This window comes from Chrysemys picta, chromosome 12, assembly GCF_011386835.1.
Source record: "Chrysemys picta bellii isolate R12L10 chromosome 12, ASM1138683v2, whole genome shotgun sequence".
Taxonomy (NCBI): Eukaryota; Metazoa; Chordata; order Testudines; family Emydidae; genus Chrysemys; species Chrysemys picta.
The window spans coordinates 32,957,383-32,980,712 of NC_088802.1; the positions used below are offsets into that span (position 1 = coordinate 32,957,383).

A 23,330-nucleotide genomic window follows, 5' to 3' on the forward strand; every position below is an offset into this window, starting at 1 on the left:
ACTATTCCACCAAACAGCCATTAGATAGTAAAGCCTTTTAGCTGCCACTCATCTGGATCAGATCCAATTTTTTGACATAAAGGTTCACATTGGTGAGCCCCATTATCAGTCCCCCTGACCTTGGCCCTGTTTTTCTATTTTGAATTTTTAAATTGTGGGTCAGCACATTGCAATAACACAAGCTACTGGCAAGTGAAAACAGCTGAAATATGTAAAGGGAAATACACAATTGCTCTTTATTTCACAGAGCACACATAGCCCTATTACTCCTCTGTAATTACATGACAAATACCAAAGGAAGAGAGATTTGTCATTTGTGCTTGGGCCTTATATTTGAAATTATCAGGCACTTCTAAGATTTCTTACTGGATAACTACTGTATTTTCTGGCGTATAAGACTACTTTTTAACCCAGGAAAATCTTCTCAAAAGTCGGGGGTCGTCTTATACGCCGGGTGTCGTCTTATAGGGCGGGTGCTGAAACTTCCGAGCCGGACTGGAGAATCTGCGGTCGCCGCATATGGTGGGGGGAGCTCAAAAACGGCCGCGGCCGCATCCCCGCCCGATGACGAGGTGAGGGGGCGCCTCACCGGGAAGGTGTAAGTGAAGGGCGGAGCAAGCTGCAGGCGTCCGGGACGCCCGGGGTATGGAAAAAAGAGAGAGAGCGGCGCTGTGCCCAGAAAAACACGCCTCTTTCACCCGTCTGGCCCGCCCTTGTATCCTATTACCGTACCTCCTTCTCTGCCTCTCAGATCTCGCTCCTGAGGACTGCAGTGAAGCGGCACAGGCGCGCATGTGCGAGATCTGAGAGGCAGAGAAGGAGGTAATAGGATACAAGGGCGGGCCAGACGGGTGAAAGAGGCGTGTTTGCGCTACCGCTCTGATAGTCTTGGAGACAGGGAGGGCTGGGCAGGCAGGGAGAGCTGACCAATCCAAGCAGGCTTTGTATACAACAACCAGCCAATCGCCGGTAAGGTACATCGCTTGCCGTGATTGGCTGGTTGTTGTATACTGGGTACCACATACAGTACAGCACCAGTATCTGTACCTGTTCATACAGTATAGCACCAGTACATACAGTACAGTATACAAATGTCCAACAGTCAAAACCCCATCATGGCTCCACCAGCAAGAAGAAAGAAATATGAAGCCAGTTTCAAACTTAAAGTTGTAAACTTTGCCATGGAACATAATAACTGCGCTGCTGCAAGACAATATGGAGTAACAGAAAAGATGGTTCGGGACTGGAAAGCAAATGAAAAAGCATTAAAGAGTATGCCAAGGGGTAAGTGTGCATTAAGAAGAGGCACTCCACATTGGCCAGAACTTGAAAAACATGTAGCAGACATGGTGAATGAGCATCGCCAAAACGGTTATGTAGTGACACGAAATAAAATACATTTGTTTGCACTTCAGTGGGTCAAATCTAACCCAGATCACAGCAACAGATTTAAGGCCACTGTATCCTGGTGTACTAGATTCATGGGAAGGCATAATATGGTACTGAGGCAAAAGATGAAAATTGCCCCAAAATTACCTGCAGATCTTGATAGCAAAGTAAATAGTTTCCATCGATACGTAATACAACAGGGCACTAAACATGGCTATGCGTTAAGTAGTATTGAAAATATGGATGAAACTCCAATGAATTTTGATATGGTTGGAAATAAAACTGTCCATCAAAAAGGTGAAAAAACAATTTTAATTAAAACAACAGGACATGAGAAGTCCAGTTTTACAGTGGTACTAGGATGCACAGCTGATGGCGCCAAACTGAGACCAATGATTATTTTTAAAAGAAAAACAATGCCGAAATTCAAGTTCCCTGTTGGTTGTTTTGTACATGTGAATGAAAAAGGCTGGATGGATGAAGAAGGGGTAAAGCTATGGCTTGATAATGTATAGAGCAGGCGACCAGGTGGACTTATTCAAAAATGTAGTCTACTGGTGTGGGATATGTTCAGGGCTCATTTAACTCCCAGCACCAAGCAAATGCTTGCAAGACTAAACACAGATGCGGCAGTTATTCCTGCAGGATTGACATCGTTGGTACAGCCACTGGATGTGTGCCTAAACAAGCCATTTAAAGATCGCATTCAAGAACAGTGGAATGAATGGATGGTTAGCGGCGAAAAGTCATTCACAAAAGGAGGAAACATGCGTGCTCCACAGTTGGATGTTTTGTGCAAGTTTGTCATAAAAGCCTGGAATGATATTGATGCAGAAACAGTAATCAAGTCTTTCAAGAAGTGTGGCATATCAAATTCATTAGATGGTATGGAGGACGACTACTTGTGGCAAGATGAAGAGGAAGCCGAAGCTGAGACCACACCATCTGATACGGAATTCTATCCATATGATGACTGCCTTACAAATGTATCACAAGATGTCATTGAGGTACTTATGATATCAGATGACGAACAGGAGGATTTTGAAGGCTTTTAAAGGGAAACTGTCACGCCAGCAAAACCTGTAAAAATACCGTAGCTTGCAGTTATGATGGGCGTTGCTAACTCGCCAGGGACTTGCCCGGCACTTGCTCTCTCTCTCTTGTTTGTTATCTTCCTCCTATCATCATCAGTTCCAGTTTGGTTGACAGCTTAGAAAACAAACAGCATGGCAGCTCCCATGGGTTTATTGTCTTATCCTTCCTTTCAGCTTGAGAGTGAATTAGGAAAAGTTTAATCCACTTGCACTGTTTTATGTTTACATGTTTGATGACAAACAGCCTTATGTTTATAAGTGACAGTTTTCCTGCTAAGTACCTGCATGTCATAAGCATTTGAATTAAAATTACCATATTGAAATCAAATCTGATGTTTTTTTAATTTTTTTTTGGTGTGCGTTGGAAGAGGGGTAGTCTTATACGGCGAGTATATCCCAAACTCTATATTTTAACTGGAAAAGTTGGGGGTCGTCTTATACGCCCAGTCGTCTTATACGCCGGAAAATACGGTAGTCATTTCTGGAGGCCAGGAGAACATACACTCACTGGACAGAACTAACTAGATGAATTATTGACAGTTACTTACACAGACCAAGTTAGCTTGTCATTACAGAGCCATTCGCTGGCACTTAGTGCCTGTGGAACTAAGAAAGCCCACATATGCTTTGAAAGGCAAAAACATTGTTCCTGTTGATTTTGGACTAATTGAAAATAGCCCCTGACTCCTCTAATACCTTAATTTGACTTGGCCTGTTGCCTTTAGCTTTAAGGCCAGTCGCCTTTGCAGGTCCCATTCCTGCAAACCTTTAATCACATGATGTGCCATATTTATGCAGCTGAAATCTGAGGAATGTGGGCACTACACACCTACAGGAGAGTTTGCAGGATCAGACCCTTAGGGTATAGCTACACTGTGATAAAAGACCCGCAGCACAGCCTGGGCCAACTGATTTGGGCTGCGGGGCTGTAAAATTGCCGAGTAGCTGTTCCGGCACGGGCTGGAGTCTGGACCCTGAGACCTTCCCCCATTGCAGAGTCTCAGACCTCGGGTTCTGCAGTTGATTAGCCCCGCAGCCCACGTCAGTTGATCCAGGCCAGTCGCAGATCTTTTGTTGCAGTGTAAACTAGGGATTCTCAAATTTCATTGCACCGCAACCCCCTTCTGACAAGAAAAATTACTACATGACCCTAGGAGGGAGGACAGAAGCCTGAGCCCACCCGAGTCCCACTGCCCCAGGTGCATGGTGGGGCAAAGCCCAAGCTCCACCGCCCCGGGCAGTGAAGGGGTCAAAGCTTCAGCCCAGCTAGGGGGCCTGTAACCTGAGCCCCGCCACCCAGAGCTGAATCCCACGGGCTTGGGCTTCGACTCCGGGCAGTGGGTCTTGGGCTTTGGCCTCTAGCCCCTGCAGGTCTAAGGCAGCCCTGGTGACCCCAGTAAAATGGGGTCATGAGCCACTTAGGGGTCCCGACCCACAGTTTGAGAACCACTGGTCTAGACAATACTTAGGCCTTTCTTTTAGCACTGGTGTGACTGCAAAAGCAGAGCCTGATAACCCTCATACTAGTCCATCATTCTGAGATTATCAGCATTTCCAAGGGAAGGAATTTTTGTAAGGGAATCCCCAGAATGATGCATAACAGTTCTAGAGGTAGAGGCCAGGACTGCAATGTAGCAAGTGCCTCCTAGGACAGAGGTGCTCAGTGCTCTCATCTCCCATTTGAATCACTGGGAGATGTAAAGGTACAGCTCTTCGCAGCACTGTGCTCTTAGGAATTGCCAAACAACATATAAAGAACAGGAGTACTTGTGGCACCTTAGAGACATATATATATATATATGCATATATATATATATGCATATATATATATGCATCCGAAGAAGTGGGCTGTAGTCCACGAAAGCTTATGCTCTAATAAATTTGTTAGTCTCTAAGGTGCCACAAGTACTCCTGTTCTTTTTGCGGATACAGACTAACACAGCTGCTACTCTGAAACCAAACAACATATGTTATAGCTGGTGTTTATAAATATTGCAGACAAAACATACATTAAAAGAATGTTAAAGCTGCAAGGTCAAGTTCTCAGAAGTTGGGAAATGCCAGAATTAAGTTCCCCAGGCCTTAATCCAGCCTCCTTCTGCACATGGATTAGGATACAGTCTGTCCAACATCACACAAGAAGCCTGTGGCACAGTCAAGAATAGATCCCAGCTATTCTGGGCACCTTGAACACAAGGGAAGATCCTTTCTCTTCTTACAATTCTCAACTTTGTTCACTGCCCATTTTGCACCCTGAATAGACAATGGGTTTTGTAGGATAAAAAGTATGGGATCATGCAAAATATAGCACCATGCATACATACAAGGTAGTTGCATGGACAACTTTTATTTTCAATTTTGTGTGTGCTGGACTTTCAATTTCTTTCGACTCAGGTTTTTTTTTTACATAATTTCAAATTATTTTTTAAATCCCTAAAAAAACAAAAACTCCAGCATATAGAATCATACTGACCCCCTGCCCACCCTGGGTCATCAGCAGAGTTTGAACCATACGTTTTAGATCCACAACAGAGACCTTGATCATTAAAGAGGAAATGGGTGCAGAAGTAGGCTGTTAGCAATTGAGAGAGCCAGCCACTAGAGTGGATGAAACACATGCTTTGCTGGTAGGTTTCACAATGTTTGCTGCAAAGAGCTCTATCTCTGACCCTGAAGGACAGTGGTCGTTAGTGGTCACAGACAGTGCAGCTGCCTACATATTGATTTGGCACATTCATTCTGAAAGGCAGGGTGGGTAAGTGGATGAGACTTGGATCTGCCACATTAGTGAAAGCATTCTACTCCCAGATCTGCCAGAGACAACCTCATGCAAGCTCTGAGCCACCTTTCTGTGAAATGGGCAGAATTATATTTGTTTGCCTCCAGAGGTGTAGCGTGAGACTTTGAGGAATAGTAAAGGCTATGAAATGCACAACATTATGAACACCTCTCAGTGGAAGCCCTCCTGGCTTCTAGCCCAGCATAACTTCCCCTTTGCCAGAAGGACACAGGGGAACCACTACTGCTGCTGCTTTGCCTGTGTTCTGTTTGGAGCTCTAGCTCTGTGCCTACCATCTAGAAGCCTGAGTGGGGCCTGAAAGCATAATCAGTGCAGTTTTCATATAGGCGCTCTATGGGGAACGGAGCATGCTCAGTGCAGTGGGATCTTCAGAGAGTTTTAGCTGCCAAACTCTACCAAGCTCTACTGAGCATGTGCAAATGGCAATTTTCAGAGGCTTATAACTTGGACAGATTTGGGTGGATTTTCATGGGAACAGCAAAAGGCGCCTCTTTGACCCAAGGACTGACTCTGGAGATTCTGAAGAAAGAGTTGGATTTTTTTATGGTAATGGAAGGATCCATTTTCCACTAATCTCATTCTTGGCAATGGCTCATCTGTGTTCTGTGAATCTTTCCAAAAATATTCAGCAAGGAGACAATGTGAGTTAGTTACAGTCTGACAAAATGATAAGCAACTAAAAATAAGGACTTATAACAGAAAATGGTAGACAACCTTAACTATAGGCCCTGCCCTACCATAGCATCCCCATTGCTTCAGCAGGGGTGTGCTAGGAATAAAATTACTAGCAGTGGATCTAATTTACCTCGATTTCAGTAAGGCATTTGATACGGTTCCACATGGGGAATTATTAGCTAAATTGGAAACGATGCGGATCAATATGAAAATTAAAAGGTGGATAAGGAACTGGTTAAAGGGGAGACTAAAACGGGTCATACTGAAAGGTGAACTGTCAGGCTGGAAGGAGGTTACTAGTGGAGTTCCTCAGGGATCGGTTTTGGGACCAATCTTATTTAATCTTTTTATTACTGACATTGGCACAAAAAGTGGGAATGTGCTAATAAAGTTTGCGGATGACACAAAGCTGGGAGGTATTGCTAATACAGAGAAGGACCAGGATATCATACAGGAAGTTCTGGATGACCTTGTAAACTGGAGTAATAGTAATAGGATGAAATTTAATAGTGAAAAGTGCAAGGTCATGCATTTAGGGATTAATAACAAGAATTTTGGTTATAAATTGAGGATACATCAGTTGGAAGTAACAGAGGAGGAGAAGGACCTTGGAGTATTGGTTGATCACAGGATGACTATGAGCCGCCAATGTTATATGGCCGTTAAAAAAGCTAATGCAGTCTTGGGATGCATCAGGCGAGGTATTTCCAGTAAAGATAAGGAGGTGTTAGTACCATTATACAAGGCACTGGTGAGACCTTATCTAGAATACTGTGTGCAGTTCTGGTCTCCCATATTTAAGAAGGATGAATTCAAACTGGAACAGGTACAGAGAAGGGCTACTAGGATGATCCGAAGAATGGAAAACCTGTCTTATGAAAGGAGACTCAAAGAGCTTGGCTTGTTTAGCCTAACCAAAAGAAGGCTGAGGGGAGATATGATTGCTCTCTATAAATATATCAGAGGGATAAATATCAGGGAGGGAGAGGAATTATTCAAGCTTAGTACCAATGTGGACACAAGAACAAATGGATATAAACTGGACATTAGGAAGTTTAGACTTGAAATTAGACAAAGGTTTCTAACCATTAGAGGAGTGAAGTTCTGGAACAGCCTTCCAAGGGGAGTAGTGGGGGCAAAAGACATATCTGGCTTCAAGACTAAGCTTGATAAGTTTATGGGGGGGAAGGTATGATGGGATAGCCTAATTTTGGCAATTAATTTATCTTTGATTATTAGCAGGTAAATATGCCCAATGGTCTGTGATGGGATGTTAGATGGGGTGGGATCTGAGTTACTACAGAGAATTCTTTCCTGGGTGCTGGCTGGTGAGTCTTGCCCACATGCTCAGGGTTTAACTGATCGCCATATTTGGGGTCGGGAAGGAATTTTCCTCCAGGCCAGATTGGCAGAGGCCCTGGAGGTTTTTCGCCTTCCTCTGCAGCGTGGGGCACGGGTCACTTGTTGGAGGATTCTCTGCACCTTGAGGTCTTTAAACCAGTATTTGAGGACTTCAATAACTCAGGCATAGATTAGGGATTTGTTACAGGAGTGGGTGGGTGAGATTCTGTGGCCTGCGTTGTGCAGGAGGTCAGACTAGATGATCATAATGGTCCCTGACCTTAAAGTCTATGAGTCTATGAGTATCATGAACAAGTGGAAACTTCACCTATATTGGCAAGTATTTGTCTTTGAAATTAATCTGGCTTCAATACCAATATGGCCTTGGAATGTCTCCCTTGGCTTTAAGTGCACTTTCAGATGGATACAGCATAGACTCATAGGGTTACAAGAGACCACAAGGGTCATCTAGTCTAACCCTCTACCAAGATGCAGTATTGGTTGGGTCTAGACCATCCAAGACAGATGGCTGTCACGCCTCCTTTTGAAAACTTCCAGTGAGGGAGATTCCATGACTTCCCTAGGCTGGTCTGTTCCATTGTCCTACTGTTCTTACAGTTAGGAAGTTTTCCCCAAGATTTCATCTAAATCTGCTATGTTGTAGTTTGAACCCGTTGCCTCTTGTCCTGCCCTTTGTGGCAAGAGAGAACAGTTTTCCTCCGTCTTTTTTATCACAGCATGTCAAGTATTTGCTGATATAGCTTGCATTCCATCCCTTTGATCATCTTTGTCGTTCACTTCTGGATCCTTTCCAGTTTCTCTACATACTTTCTATACATTGGTGACCAAAATTGGACACAGTACTCCAGCTAAGGCCTAACCAGCACCGAGTAGAACAATACTATCACCTCCTGTGACTTGCATGCTATGCCTCTGTTAATGCAACCCAAAATTGCATTTGCTTTTTTTGCAACAGCATTGTACTGTTGACTCATGTTGAGGTTGTGATCCACCACAACTCCCAGATCCTTCTCAGCAGTGCTGCTGCCAAGCCAGTTATCCCCCATTCTGTATTTGTGCATTTGGTTTTTCTTCCATAAGTGTAGCACCTTACATTTGTCTTTGTTGAATTTCATTTTGTTGTCTATAGCCCAGTTCTCCAATTTATCAAGATCCATTTGCATTTTAGATATATCCTCCATAGTGTTTGCAGCCCCTCCACCCAACTTTGTGTCATCTGCAAATTTGATCAATATGCTCTCTATTCCTACATCCAGGTCATTAATAAAGATGTTAAATAACACCAGACTCAGAGCAAATCCCTGTGAAACCTCACTTGAGACCTCTTTCCAATCTGACATCATTCCATTAACAATTACTCTTTGTGGTTGTTCAACAAATTATGTATCCACTTAACGGTAGTTCTGACGATCATTTCTCCAGCTTACTTCTAAGAATGTTATGTGGGAATGTGTCAAAAGCCTTGCTAAAGTCCAGGTATATTATGTCCACCACTTTCCCCCTATCCACCAAACCAGTTACCCTATCAAAGAAGGAAATAACTGGTTTGGCATGATTTGTTCTTAGTAAATCTATGCTGGCTGCTAGTGATTACCTCTTCATCCTCCCGGTATTTGCATATTGCATGTTTCATACATTGCTCTAATACAGTGGTTTTTAAACTTTTTAGACTGCGTACCCCTTTCCAAATAATGTAGTCTACCGCATACCCCAATCTGAGATAGGGTCATAATATATCTATGATTAGATTGCCAAGTCTTATTAAATCAAATGTGTTGTTCGTCATTATAGGATTTTTCTCACATATCCCCGATGAGAGCTTGCGTACCCCTCGGGGCATGCGTACCCCATAGTTCCCCAGCTCCTCCTTTTTCCATCTTCTCCCTGTCTAGGGTGACTATACATCCTGTTTTGGGTGGGACAGTCCCTTTTTTAAGCCCAGTCCTGGCCGTCCTGACCTTTTTGGCAAAACTGGGCATTTGTCCTGTTCGCTCTTGCCACCTGATCATCAGTTGGCAAGAGCAAACTGGACAAATGGACAGTTTTGCCAAAAAAGTGGGGTGCAACCTCTAGCAGGGTGCAGAAAATCATTCAGGGGGAGCGAGCAGCAACACCAGCCCCTCACGGGAGAGAGGGCTTGGAAGTGCGGCTCGGGCCAGGCCAGCCACAGGCAGGCAGTAGCGGGAGCTCGGACCAGGGCTGGACCCACACATGATGAGGAGAGGGGGACCTTGAGCCGGCCCTGCATGTGAATGTGAGGGGGGTGGGGGAGAGAGGACCAGGCCCACATGGGTGGGTGGCAGGGGAGCCTTTGGCCAGCCCTGCGTGCTGGTGGGGAAGGGGGACCTTGGGCTGGTCCTCCACACTGAGGGAAGAGGGGAGCCTCAGCCAGCCTCGCACACTGAGGGAAGAGGGGGACCTCGGGTTGGCCCCGCACTGGTGGGCAGCAGGGGAGCTTATGGCCGGCTCAGGGCACGGGAAGGTGGGTCTCAGGCCGGTCTGCATGCCAGGAGAGAAGGGGGCCCACAGGCTGGTCCTGTGTGCCAGAGGAGGTGGTGGTGGGGAGTGAGGCCTTGGGCTGGATCCATGCAGTGTTCTGTTTTCCCTTTGGGAAAATATGGTCACCCTATCCCAATCTTATCCTCCCATTCTGATTAGAAAATTTGCAAACATGCAGCTGTTTGGCCTAAAAATTATTCCTAGCTATGTGATGATTGGTTTTCTGCTAGCAGTGGCTGAACACATAAGACGACTGACTGCAGTACTGTGAAGTTCTGGGGTAACACGCAGGAATGTCAAATTCTGGGGTAACATCTCCATGGGACCTTGCCTATTATTTCTCAGGGTTCGTTGAAATCTGCCTTTTTGATGTCCAGTGTCCTTGTTTTGCGATTCTCATGTCCTCCTTTCCTTAGGATCTTGAATTCTATCAGATCATGATGACTTCCTTCCAAGTTCCCGACCACCTTCACATTCGCAACTAATTAATCCCTGTTGGTCAAAAACAGATCCAAAATGGATGATTCCCTACTTATTTCTTCAACTTTCTGAATCAGAAGGCTGTCCCCTATACTTGCTAAGAACTTGCAGGACAAAGTATATTTTGCTGTGTTACCGTGGTTCTCTAACTTTGATATAGAGTCCACTAGTGGCTTCTGAATATTTCCAGATGATCCCATGGAGCTCTTGCCATCACAGTCTGTCCAAGCAGTGACCTTTCCTGCTAGTTTTGTTCCAGTCCAGAAAAAACGTCTTTGGTTTTTAGAATTTTTTTTTCGAATAATTAAACTAAGAATAAAATAAAATCCCAAGCCTCTCTCCATCCTGCATCTGGATCGCCTGGTAACCAGGATGCAAATAAATAATATTCAGTTCAATATGTCTGTACATAAAGCTATACATCAAGGAACAAATAATGTTGGCCATACTTACAGGATGGAGGACTGTCTCCTGGGAATCAGTGACTCTGAAAAAGAGTTGGGGGTCATCGTCAATAAGGAGAGCTTCCAGTGCAACTCTGTGGCCAAAAGGGCTAATACGATTCCTAGATGTGTAAACAGGAGAATCTTGAGTAGGAGTAAGAAGGTTATTTTCTCTCTATAGTTGGCACTGGTGTGACCGTTGCTGGAATACTGTGTCCAGTTCTGGTGTCGCAATTCAAGAAGGATATTGCTAAATTAGAGAGGGTTCAGAGAATAGCCACAAGAATGATTAAAGGATTAGAAAACCTGCCTTGTAGTGATAGAGGCAAAGAGCTCAATTTTTTTCTTAACAAAGAGAAAGTTAAGGGGTGTCTTGATCACAGTCTAGAAGTACCTACACGGGGAATTTGATCATGGGCTCTTCAGTCTAGCAGACAAAGGTATAACAAAATCCAATGGCTTGACGTTGAAGCTAGACAAATTCAGATTTGAAATAAATACAGTTTTTTACAGTGAGGGTAATTAACCATTGCAACAACTTACAAAAAATTGTGGTGGAGCCTCCGCACTGCCATTTTAAAACCAAGAGTTCTAAAATTTCTGCTCCAGTTCAAACAGGAATTATTTTGGCAAAGTTCCAGACTAGATGCTCACAGTGATCCCGTCTGGTGTTAGAATCTAGGAGTCCTGCATGGCTGCATCATATTTTAATTTGTTGGGTGTTTCTTTGTTTTAAAATAATTAAATTTGACAGCACAAGAAGATAAGAGGACAGACCCACACTACAGAGTAACCTGTGGTATTCAGAATAGCGAAGGCTACAGGGAATGAGGGGTGATTTGGTACTGACAAATAAATGTCTGGCGGGATTTTCAAAACAGAACAATGGGAGCTCCTGGGAGCTCTCTCCAGCTGCAGTGATTGGAAGTGCAGAGCACTTCTGAAAATCTGGTCCTTAAAGACCTTCACCCTTGGAGAGGAAATAAAAACAGCCCAGGGAGCAAATGGAGGACATAGCCATTAGCTGAAAGCAATTCTGCACACATATTACTTTTGTGTATTTTTCCACCAAGCATTATTTATATTGCAGGAAGGGTGAGAAATTGGGAGGGTACAGTAGGAAGTGTCCACAAGACAATCTTGAATTAATGAAGAGATCCCATGGTGTGCAAACATGTGAGAACCCCTGGGGTGCAGCATTCTTTTACACTTCCCAGCTTAGCCTCTTGTGTAAAGGTAGCTGGTGTTCAGTGTTAAACAGCTGCCATATTTCACTCAAGAGGTGGCTGCATTTCAGTAGTGTGTATCTGCTTATTATCCTCTTCTTTCTTCTTCTGCACCAGGGAGAGCTGACAATGACAAGCGATATGGAGAACCTACAGAATGCCCTCTTCCTGGACACCGTGCCTGAGTCTTGGACTAGGAGGGCTTATCCTTCCATGGCTGGCCTGGCTGGCTGGTTTGCTGACCTGCTCAGCCGCATCAAGGAGCTTGAGACGTGGACAGGAGACTTTGTCTTGCCCTCTGTTGTGTGGCTAGCGGGATTCTTCAACCCTCAGTCTTTCCTGACAGCCATCATGCAGTCCATGGCCCGAAAGAATGAGTGGCCTTTGGATAAAATGACTCTGCAGTGCGATGTGACGAAGAGGAACCGCGAAGATTTGAGCAGCCCTCCTCGTGAGGGTGCCTACGTACATGGTTTATTCATGGAGGGTGCACGCTGGGATATGCAGGTAATCTTAGCAATTGCTTGATGAGGAGACGAGTCATTGCAGCTTATACACTGTTCGGGGTGTTTATGGTTACAACTGAAGCCCATGTTCTCATCTAAGGGTGTGTCTACACAGCAGGTAGGAGGTGCTTCTCAGCGCAGATGGACACGTGTTAAGTCTGCTCAAGCTAGTGCACTAAAAATAGCAGTGTGGCCACAGCAACACAGGCTGGCCACTCGAGTACAAACCCATCCCACCCCATCCCACCCCACCCTGGCTACATACCAGGCAACTGGCCTGCATTGCCGTGCAGAGCTAGCATGTGTCTGTCCAGCCTCCCTGGGAAGCAGCCTCCCAGCTGCTGTGTAGACATGCGGTTGGCCAGTATTTCTCTTGGCACTCGTACTATTGTTGCATAACTAGGGAATGTCTACACATTACCTGAAGGGGGTGGGTGGTGATGCCCAGCTCAGGTAGACATCTACATATTAGCTCTGCTCGAGCTAGCCAGGAATTACACCTCTCAGCTGCCATGTAGACATGCGCATAGAGACCACAGTCTCCTCATGACCATGACATCCCTGCACATGTGGATATTGCAGGGTCTCTGCATGGCCATGGTATTGCTGCACACGTGACCTACACGTGTTACAAGGCAAACTGTTACTGTACTGGTGCTGATATGCTTGCTACAGTCTCCTCTCTCCAGGGGCTCCAGGACTTTTGGAGTAACTTGTACCAATTTACCACACGAGGGGTCAAGTTCTACCATGAGAACTTCAGGCATACCCTTCACCAAAGAGCTTCAAGGGATTGAGTCTTTGTGTAGAGGGATCTGAAAGCGGTCCCAGTGCAGAGGAGTGACTGGCCTGACCAGAGTGGGTATCAGTCAGTAGGAGGCAGGACTGGAGGGCTGTATGCACACTCCCTACCCGCAGGAGCGCTCAGACATTGTTTGGTGACTACACAGCCAATCACATTGCTCCTAAAGTGTAGTGCATCGGAGCCAGAATCCTGAAGAACAATTGTCACTGACATTCCCATTGACAGTTTGTCAGCCGCTGGGATTTCAGTCTGCAGAGTGAATGACGAATCCCCACCAAGACTGCTCCTGGAGGTTGCCACGTCTGTGGTAGCATAACTCACAATTTGTGCTGTATGCAGGAATTAAATGACAGTGATTCATGCAGCTCTTACTCTAGGCAGCCTGTGTTACACTTCTGCTGCCAGTGATCTGTGAGTGAGCTCTGATCAAAGTGGGTCACTTACTTAGCTATGCTGAGTTCTCCCCTCCACCCCCTGGCATGGGGAAGTTTTTCTTTCAGTAGCAGCTCTTGTCAAGGTTCATAGACTCAACCTTGAAGACCACCTCCCTGACGGGGCTTGGTACTAGGATTCTGTGTAGAGAGGCTGAAGTCTCAAATGCTGAATCTCATCCTGATCTTGCAATTCAAATCAAATGCATTCCGAAGAGTTTTAAGCTTTTAAGTTTTCTCTCTTTAAAATAGGTTATCACAGAGGATGGGAAATTAGGAAAGGCTCTAAATGTGATCACCATCCTTGGAACTAGAACATTTCAGAACTCCCACCCTGAAGCTGAGCGGTGGCTTTTTATCTATAGTCTTCCTTCCTTGAAGTGACTATAAGAGGACAGGGAAAGATAAGACTCCAGGTTCCATTCCATCTCAGGGTGTGTAGCGATGCGCAGTGAGTTTGGAATGCTACAGACCCCAGGAACTCTGATAGTAACAGCAATACAAATGAACTGTGAGCAGGTGGACTTCCTGTCCTGTTCCAGATAAAGACTTCACACACTGCATAAGCTCAGACTTACCTCCTTGCTGGGTTTGGCCTTACTGGTAACTGAAATCTCAGTAACTGAAAATATACCAACGTCAACGCACTTCCTGAATCTGGCTGTTCCTAGGGTTTCCTGCATCCTCGCTTTCTCTGCCCCCCATTCTGTCTGACCAGAGATTCTTACTCACCTCCCTACTTGTCTGGTGAAATTAACAAGATACACCTGCCACGATGAATCTGTGGAATATTCTCAGCAGCTGTGTGCAGGGTTCTAACCACTGCCAACAAGGTGGGTCCACAGAAAAGCCTGACCCCTTTGTAGGGCATGAGATCCTGATGCTATTGTAAGCACCACTAGATTTCAAGTGCCTGCAAGAACTAACTTTTTCAACTAATGATATCAACCAAGAGGGATAAAACAGAATAATGGATCCTTGCTTGTAGAACAGCTCAGCTGGGAAGAATGTTCTAATCCTGCCTTATTGAAAACTTAGTGAAATGGCTGCTGGTAGTTTTGCAGGGTTAGATAACATGGTGCCCAAAATGCCTGAGTCCTGTCGGGGCTGCAGCCTGCATCTTTGCTACCACTGCTGGAGCTGCAGCAGTGATGGATCACAGCTGGGAAGTTTGCTAGTGCAGCCCCTGCAATCAAGTACGGATCATGCTGTGGTTCCAACTGCTCCTGCTAATTCTCACATCTAGGTAACTCTGGTTCAGTTCTAGTGACGTGTTCCAAAGACGAGCTCATCTTTTACAAATGTATGATTCCAGTTATTTTGTTTTCTGTAGTTGAAAAGCTCTGAACACAAACATTGATAGAACCATTCACAATCTCAGAGCATTGCACTTCCATGTTTTAAGAAATAAAAAGAACATTTTAATATTTCATAGTTCACAGTGAACCATCAATCCCACATCTGACGGAGCTATTCATTTACCTGCATCCTAGTGGGGGCCAGTATAAATTAATGGATGAAGAATTAGTAGCACAGATGCACAGCCCATCTGGGCTATATATCCATTGCAAATTTATCCTCTGATAAGAATGACAACTGGTATTTAGAGTAAGTATTTTGAGGAGTTTCTCTGCTTTTAGAAAAGCTATTTCATGTTTAAGATGATACCTCCAATTTTATGTCCAGAAGAAGAAGATAAAAACCTCCTCTATAGATTTTTACTGTATCTATTTGTATTCGCACCTGGGCACCTTCCATTTATAAATCAATCATTATAAATAACAGCCAGCTTTAAACTAAGCCAAACCCACCAGATTGTACGGGGGATAAAATTCCCTGCTGGTGTAGCTCCACTGAAGTCAGTAGAGTTTCTGCAGAGAATTTGGCTAATGGTGCCATGAAGCTGATTAGACGCATGGTTTGGAAGGCTGCTTTAAGAGTTTTGGTCTGCTCACTGCATGCCCTGCAACTAGCCATAGAGAGCTTAATCCTAGGAGCCAACAGTGATCCCAGCCCAGGGGACTGTAATAATGATACCACGATGGGACAGAGGGGGAGAGGTGATCCTTCTGATAACTGGGCATTACTCCATTTGGTGCTTTGCAGAGCATACGTGACACACTGAATTGTCCTTGGAAGCAAATACGCGGCCACTGAAGAGTGCACTGAGCAATGGTGTTCCACGCTCATGGCCCCTTGTTGCCTTCACAAACAGACTGCTGCATTCTGCACCAGCTGATGCCGCCGTCGTAGTTTTGTGTAAAGCACACAGCAGTAAACCAGCTTGGGCGTTACAAAGGCTCCCTGTGGTGGGGTCCACCCTGAAGAGGAACAGTCACAGCCTGCATTTAGCCTAGATGCTTCTAATAGTCAGCTTGGAGAGGAGTCATGGGGATGGTGAGGTGGCCCATGCACCTCCATAGTTCCTGACGAGCACATGTTTACAATGGGGCACATCCCAAAGGCTAAGACGGATGCAAACAGCTTGGCCAAACTCTTCCTGACCTATTTGAGCCTGCACCTAGGCCCTAGCCAGACAAACACTAGTCAAACAGGGCCAGCAGCATTCTCATCCAGGCTCCCGTAATACAAGCAAGGTCTGGAATCGCATTCCCCAGTAAATCGGGGATGGTATATTCCTATGGGCAGCTGCCTGCACATTGAATCGCGCGAACTGAAGGCTTGTGTCTCTGCTAATCATGAGATACCTGGTCCACCAGATACCAGCAACCAGCAATGCTACTCTACTTCCATGGCCTCCATGCTAGCGCCCACACTGGGTGCTGTCACTGCAGCTGAGAGCCCCAAAAATCTCAGGGTGGATTCAGAGGGAATACTTGTCAACACCTGCTGGTACATGGACTGTTATTTGTGGTTAATCTGATGTGGAGTTAACTTGGCAATCCCATTCTATCCATCTCTGAACCCTACAATCAACCCAGGGCAAAACTCTCCCACATGGCCCACTTGAGTAGCACAAATCAAGCATCCATCCCACTGCTGGATTCCGCCTGTCGAACAGACACATGAGCACAAGGGCACAGCTGATTCTCGGGCAGGCGAGCAGAGCAGTCACTTTCTCCCCCCCTCTGTTTCTTTTTCTTTTTTCTTTCTTTTTTTTTTTTTGGCTCAGCCACTTGGGAGGAGTGGGAGTCACCAAAAATGTTTTCCATCCTGGCTGGCAAAATGGCTAGGACTGCTCCTGGCCAAGGGACAGGTCTCTCCCCCCGTACATCTCCTGCAGAACCCTAAACCAACAGGCGCTGATAACTTTCACCTGCCCCAACTTGAAATGGGGTTCTCCCCTGGCCTCTGCCTGCCCATGTCTCACCAACCCATGCACCCAGCATATCATCTCACCCCTCACACACACAACCTGTATAACCTGAGGTTAGAGGCAAGTCCAATTAAAAGGCAGCAAAACAGTGTGGATGGGGCTGTAAAGAAACCAAGAAAATTATATCAAGTCAATTATACCCCAACATGATGGCATGCAAATGGTGCTGTGTTAGTAGAACCTCTAGATACAGCCAGGAGAAAGGCGATTCATGCACTGGTCTAAAGATTTAATCCTATTGCTAATATCCCCTGGTTTGTAGCTTGCTTTGGGCTCCCATTCCCATGTAACGTGGCAATATAATTTGTCCACCATTCCAACTAACTTTTGAGAAGGCAGAACAGATCAAACTGCTGTTGGAGAAGAGTTCGCCATCAGGATCTGAGAGACTGGGTCTCTGGGGACATCCAGGGCTGCTATGTAACAAGCGCACTTTGCTAGCAGTTAGGGACAGTTGTTTTCAAAGCAGAATTCATTTCTGATCATCAGGGAGATAAAAATGCAAATGAAAACCAGCCTGGAGATAGAACAAGGATAAGTGCCTTTGAGATATCTCAGAGAGATTGAAACCCTTGTCAACCTAGAAACGGATGGAATATTTCATGAAAATCTATTTCCATTATTGCCATCAATAAACAGCCTATCTGATCAGAATCCAGTAACAAAAAATTAAAAGGATATGTGTAAAAATAATACACAATGACAGCACTTGCCATGTAGCACCCTCGAGAGCAGATGCAAGGATTAGTGAGTGTTTGTACAGAGCATTGAAAATATGAAGACCTATATAAGTCCTGTATTATCATTACTATCTTATTATAACAAATGGTATTGTTAAAATTAAATTAAGCTAGCGAGGTATGTGCAAGAGTGATTACTTTACTTTGCTTATTGCTAGGACTGAATAAATCACTAGATAGGTTCAGTCTCACCACACAACTCTGGTTTGGGGACATTTGAAATAAAATCATCTGTGAAGCTAATCTTCAGGGAGAGGCAGTCCCTGGAGCACAGTGAGGTACGAGTTCCTACTCCATATTTGTTTGTATTTCCCTCTCTCTGGCCTGCATTAGGCAGTTTATACAAGCTGTTCCCAGAAGGGGACTCATAGATAAATCATTTTACAGTTGGAAGAAGGGACAGTAGTTGCCTGAGAGACCAGAGTGGGGGAAGCAAACCAGCCAGTTTGACGTAATCCCCACATACTGGCTTCCTCTGCTGGGTCATGGCAACCTGCTGATGAAGAGCTGTGCTGTGCAGAGGACACCGGAGACTCACTCACTACAGACAATTCTCCGTCAGAATGGCCCATGCGTATCCCCACTTTTCACATTAGCATCCCTGGTAGTAGGAGCTCAGATTCTTCTAGCAGGCAGGGCCCACGAGGCCACTCAACTAATCCCCATGCAGGGTTCAGAATGAGCCTCCCGAAGCCCCTTCGCATCGCCAAGGGCACAGCGAGCTCACAGGGCCCTTGGTGCTCCCTTCTTGGGTCTGTTCTCTGCCCCTTTGGGAGCTGTGCTTTGAATACAGCTAATCAGCCAGGGTTTATATTAAAAACCAAACAGCAGCAGCCTGCTCAGCTGTGGGTCCCTATGGACATTGGCTGAGAGCCAATAAATAAGCTGCTTCCTCCCGTACCCATTTCTGGGCGGCGCCATCATTTCACACTGGTCAAATACAAGTTTATTAGGACATGTTTAACACAGGGCTGGATTTTGCCCTGAAAATACCCAGTGCAATCCCAGTGGGTTTCACAGGGTGAAAGTCACTGCAATTTGACACACTGTGTTTTCTAGTTTAGTGTATCAGAGCCCTGTCGATCCCATTGTCATGGGGAGTTTGCTCATGTTGGTGCATAAATCCTGTATCTGAGATCAGGTGTGTATCAAGCCAGAGGAGAGGGGTGTAGGTGATGGGGGGAAGGACTGATTTCCTCACTCTCCCAGGCCAGGGGCATTGCTGGACACAGCCCTGCAGGATGGGGTTGTGTTCTCCAGGATGTGACTGGAGTGTTGCCATTATTCGTTCGTAGTGCATTTCAAGAGCAATAGCCAATAAAAGCCCATTGGTTACAACCTTACAGCCTGATCCTGAAGCCACTCTGAGGCTACATCTACACTCCGGGGGGGGGTCGATTTAAGATACGCAAATTCAGCTACGCAAATAGCGTAGCTGAATTCGACGTATCGCAGCCGACTTACCCCACTGTAGGGACGGCGGCAAAATCGACCTCTGCGGCTTCCCGTCGACGGCGCTTACTCCCACCTCCGCTGGTGGAGTAAGAGCGTCGATTTGGGGATCGATTGTTGCGTCCCGATGGGACGCGATAAATCGATCCCCAAGAGGTCGATTTCTACCCGCCGATTCAGGCGGGTAGTGTAGACCCAGCCTTAGTCTTTGCTCCAGCAAAGAGCCCAGCGAGGTCAAAGATTGAAAAACCACTGTATGGGGACTTCAGGATTTGTCCCCCAATCTTAGAGTCAGAATCCTGATCCCGGGGAGAGGAGGGGGGTTGGGGACCCTGTGATGTAAGAACAGCTAGAGTCAGGATATAACTGCACCTTTTCCCTTTGAAAAAGCTACATTAGAGTGAGGCAGCTGATGAAAGTGGCCGGACACATGATCTTGGCACCTCCATGCATATTTTAACACCTAACAGAAGATGTTTTCACCTGACCGAAGTCACATGTTTACTTAGCACTGAAACATTCATGCCTGTCACATCTCAAACTGACACTGGGCATCATTCCTGAGGTCTTTTCTAGTCAGACCAAACCTAGTATTTGAGATGCTCAATGTACAGCCATGCAAATTGGATCATCTCTTCCCTCTGGGCCTGGCAGGAGGGGGCGTCTGCACAGAACAGTGCTGTGTGTCCGCAGGAGTCCAAGTGGAGCAGGGATCTAATCTGGGGAAAGTGATTGGTGCAGGAGTGAGGGAGGGTGAGATGTCAGATGTCCAGGGGTTAGAACTGTCTGATATTTTACTTTGATATAATATAGTCTTCATTGGGCCAGGACACAAGAAGCAGAAGTTGTAAAAGGGCACAGACAGGAAGTAATACATGGCAGGAAACAGGCTGTGGAAGGAGCGGGAGGCTGTAAATGATCATGCATATTGGGGACCCAGTTGGTGGTAAGTCTTGGCATTCTTCAAAAGTAACATTTAAAACCTTTTCTTCTTTCCTCTGCAGACAGGGATGATGATGGATGCCAGGCTGAAGGATCTAACTCCAGCCATGCCCGTTATTTTCATCAAGGCCATTCCTGCTGACAAACAGGACACTCGCAGCATGTACCCATGTCCCGTGTACAAAACACGTCAGAGAGGGCCAACCTATGTGTGGACTTTTAACCTGAAAACTAAAGAAAACCCTTCCAAGTGGGTCCTAGCTGGGGTGGCACTGCTTCTGCAAATTTAGGTTCTGATTGACACCGAGGTTCACCAACAGATAATGTCTCAATGGGAGCTTTGAACCATTTCACATTCAAGCAATTTCTAAAATAATATGCGTAGAGGAAAAAAAAACCTTTGTCTTCTTAACTCTTTGAATGCGGGCATTTAGCAAGCTTGGCAAATGAATTCTTAAGAGGATGTAGCATGAAGTAGCAGATGCATCTATGGGAGAGGCAGTGTGGCCTAGTGGCTAGAATATCAGTGTAGGCCTCAGAAGGCCTAGGTTCTATTCCCAGCTCAGTTACTGAATGACCATAGGCAAATCACTTTATCCTTCCATGCCTCAGTTTCCCCATCTGTAAAAAGGGGATATAATACTGACCGCCTTTGTAAAGTGCTTTGGAATCTACTGATGAAAAGTGCTGCATAAGAGCTAGGTATTTTTTATATATGTGACTGGACACTGCTATAAATCAGGGGATTGCCATTCATTCAATGGAGCTACGTGGATTTAAACCAGCTGAAGGAATGGCCCCATCTCTATCACATCCAGAGGATTAAAGGGCTGTTAGGCTCAAATTTGACCTAATCTATATTTTTCTCTGTGTAGGTTCTGATCCAAAGCCAGTCGAAGTCCGAGGGAGTCTTTCCATTGACTTTGATGGGCTTTGTAATTCTTTAGACTCTGGGTTTTTTTTTTTTAATCCAACCCAATGTTTCAGTGAAGTGTGAAGAAAAATTCCGAAAGCCAGGGAGCACAGTACTCGTTAGGGGAATAAATGATTGTAAATGATGTAGGATTCCTCACTGATATCTCTTTAGACTCTAGGAACACTGGAAGGAGAGAGAACGCCACCAGGCTATTAATGAATGAGGGAGATGCAGTAAAGCAAACCATTTCAGAAGGGTGAACATTTCCTAATAAAATCTTTATTCTTGGACTTGCCTCTAGAACTCCCATTTTGTTTCTTTTGGCCTGAAATATCAACATTATCCCACTGCGCAGGGAGTATGAATCGTGTGTATGACATGAGAGACCAGGGAAAGTATGCAGGTAGTTGCAGTTTAGAAATATCTCATGATCGCTACTGCAGGTTCTAGATTCACAAAAGGGACTTAGGCACCTTACTGCCACTTTAGGAGCCCAAATCCCAGAAGCTCTGCCTCAGCTACCCTGAACCCTGTAGGCACCTAAACTTGCTTAGCACCTAATTTTTGCAGCAAATGGTTCTGCCTCTGCACGTGCGCACTGTAGCCCCACACCAGGCAACCAGAGCCCCAGAGTGAGTCAAGAACTGGGGGAAGATAGGCGCTCCTCCACCTAACTGATCTGGAACGTGAGCTTAGAGCACACCTGCTGGACTGGGCCCCTATAGGCAAGCTTACACAAAAGAGCCAACCAGGTGCTCCCTCATAACGTTTAGCCCATTGATCAGGGCACTCACCTGGGGAGCCCTAGAGGGGCTAAGTGATTTGCCAGCTTTCAGGGGCATGTCCTAACCACTGGGCTATGGGATAGTCAGATGTGGGGCTCCCTTGGCCTGCTGTAGATTAATAATGAAAGAGAAAGAGCATAAACATGAGCCTGACTCTAGCCTGGGGGTTAGCACACTCAGCGGGGAGACCCAGGAGCCAGTCCTCCTGCTCCAATGCCTTTTTTAAATTATTTATCCAGCGTGCAACTGATTCAACAGGAGAAACTGGGAGATTCCCCATCAGACTAGCCCAGAGCCCAGGGGCTAGCGTACTCACTGGAGAGGTACCAGATCCATAGTCAAACCCTTTCTCCCCTGCAGCTGCTGAGGGGACTTGACCTGGGGGTCCTTGAGAAGCTGTAAAGAAGGGCCGCCACTGCCTGTGAAGCAAATGATGTAGGCACCTACTCCCATGGGCAGGCTCACAGCTGAGGGAGGTGCCTCCCTGTGGCCCAGACATAGGCACCAAACTCTGTGAAAAGGGAAGGGTGGGGCTCGGTGCACTCCCCTGGGCTTGGCACCTCCCAGAGGATCGCTGAGGTGAGGAAAGGTCTAGGGCGCTGGCTTTTGTGAATTGCAGTCTAGGTACCAGTCTGTCCCTGTGCACTGTACTGGGAGCCGGAGCGTTGCCTAACCCAGGCTTTGTGAATCCCAGGGATTTCTAGGTGCCTAAAAGTTATAGATGGCGACACCGAGTGCCACCGCCCCTACATTTCTTTGTGAGTGTAACCTGAAGCGGTTAGAATCGGTGTAATCCTGTGCAGCAAACCCAATGACCTTGCTGATTATGTGTTAGATCACACATAAAACTAGACTGGTGTTTAGGTTGTAAAGTCAAGCACAAAGTCAGAAAATGCCAGAATTACGGGTTCCCAGGCAACCTTACCTCTGCCCCCGTCTACTTACACCAGTCTTCAGTCACATGATCAGACACTTTTCCCCCTCAAGCAACCTGCCTAATTCCACTGCTTAGTATTTTTTTTTTATCCTCATCATTCAGCGTGTGGCTTCATGCCATCTTTTCTGCCACTATCCAAACCCTGCACGAACTGTTGAACTGTCTTATGGGCATTTCTGGACATGCTTCATCACAGCTCGAGTATCTTGCAACCCTTCATGACTTTGGCCTGGATGCACAAAAGAAGGTAGGTGCCTATGTCCCTGCTTTAGGTGCCTAACGCCCAGTTTGGGGATCAGTGTGATGCATAAAACTCCCACTGAATCTTGGCGGAACCTAAACTCACTTGACCCCTAAGATTTTTGCAGCAAAAGTTCCCTCCGCACCTATGTTTCTCCCTCTGGGCGTGTGCAGTGCAGTCGTCCTGGGGCTTATCTCCCGTCTGAGCCACAGAGCAGGTCTCAAACTGAGGTAAGCCAGGTATTCAGCCGTGTTGCGTGCGGGGCCTGGT

General features: G+C 45.9%; 1 protein-coding gene across 1 annotated transcript in view; it reads left to right on the plus strand.

Annotated features, from left to right (window-relative positions):
- The window catches only part of DNAH9 (dynein axonemal heavy chain 9), a 405,383-nt gene extending 383,991 nt beyond the window's left edge, over positions 1-21,392 (plus strand). Inside the window, exons 68-69 of the mRNA XM_065563307.1 lie at positions 12,086-12,475; positions 20,244-21,392. Of these exons, the coding sequence (XP_065419379.1) occupies positions 12,086-12,475; positions 20,244-20,471 (618 nt within the window). The 3' untranslated portion in view covers positions 20,472-21,392. The remainder of the gene's footprint in view (positions 1-12,085; positions 12,476-20,243) is intronic.
- Positions 21,393-23,330: the final 1,938 nt, after the last annotated feature.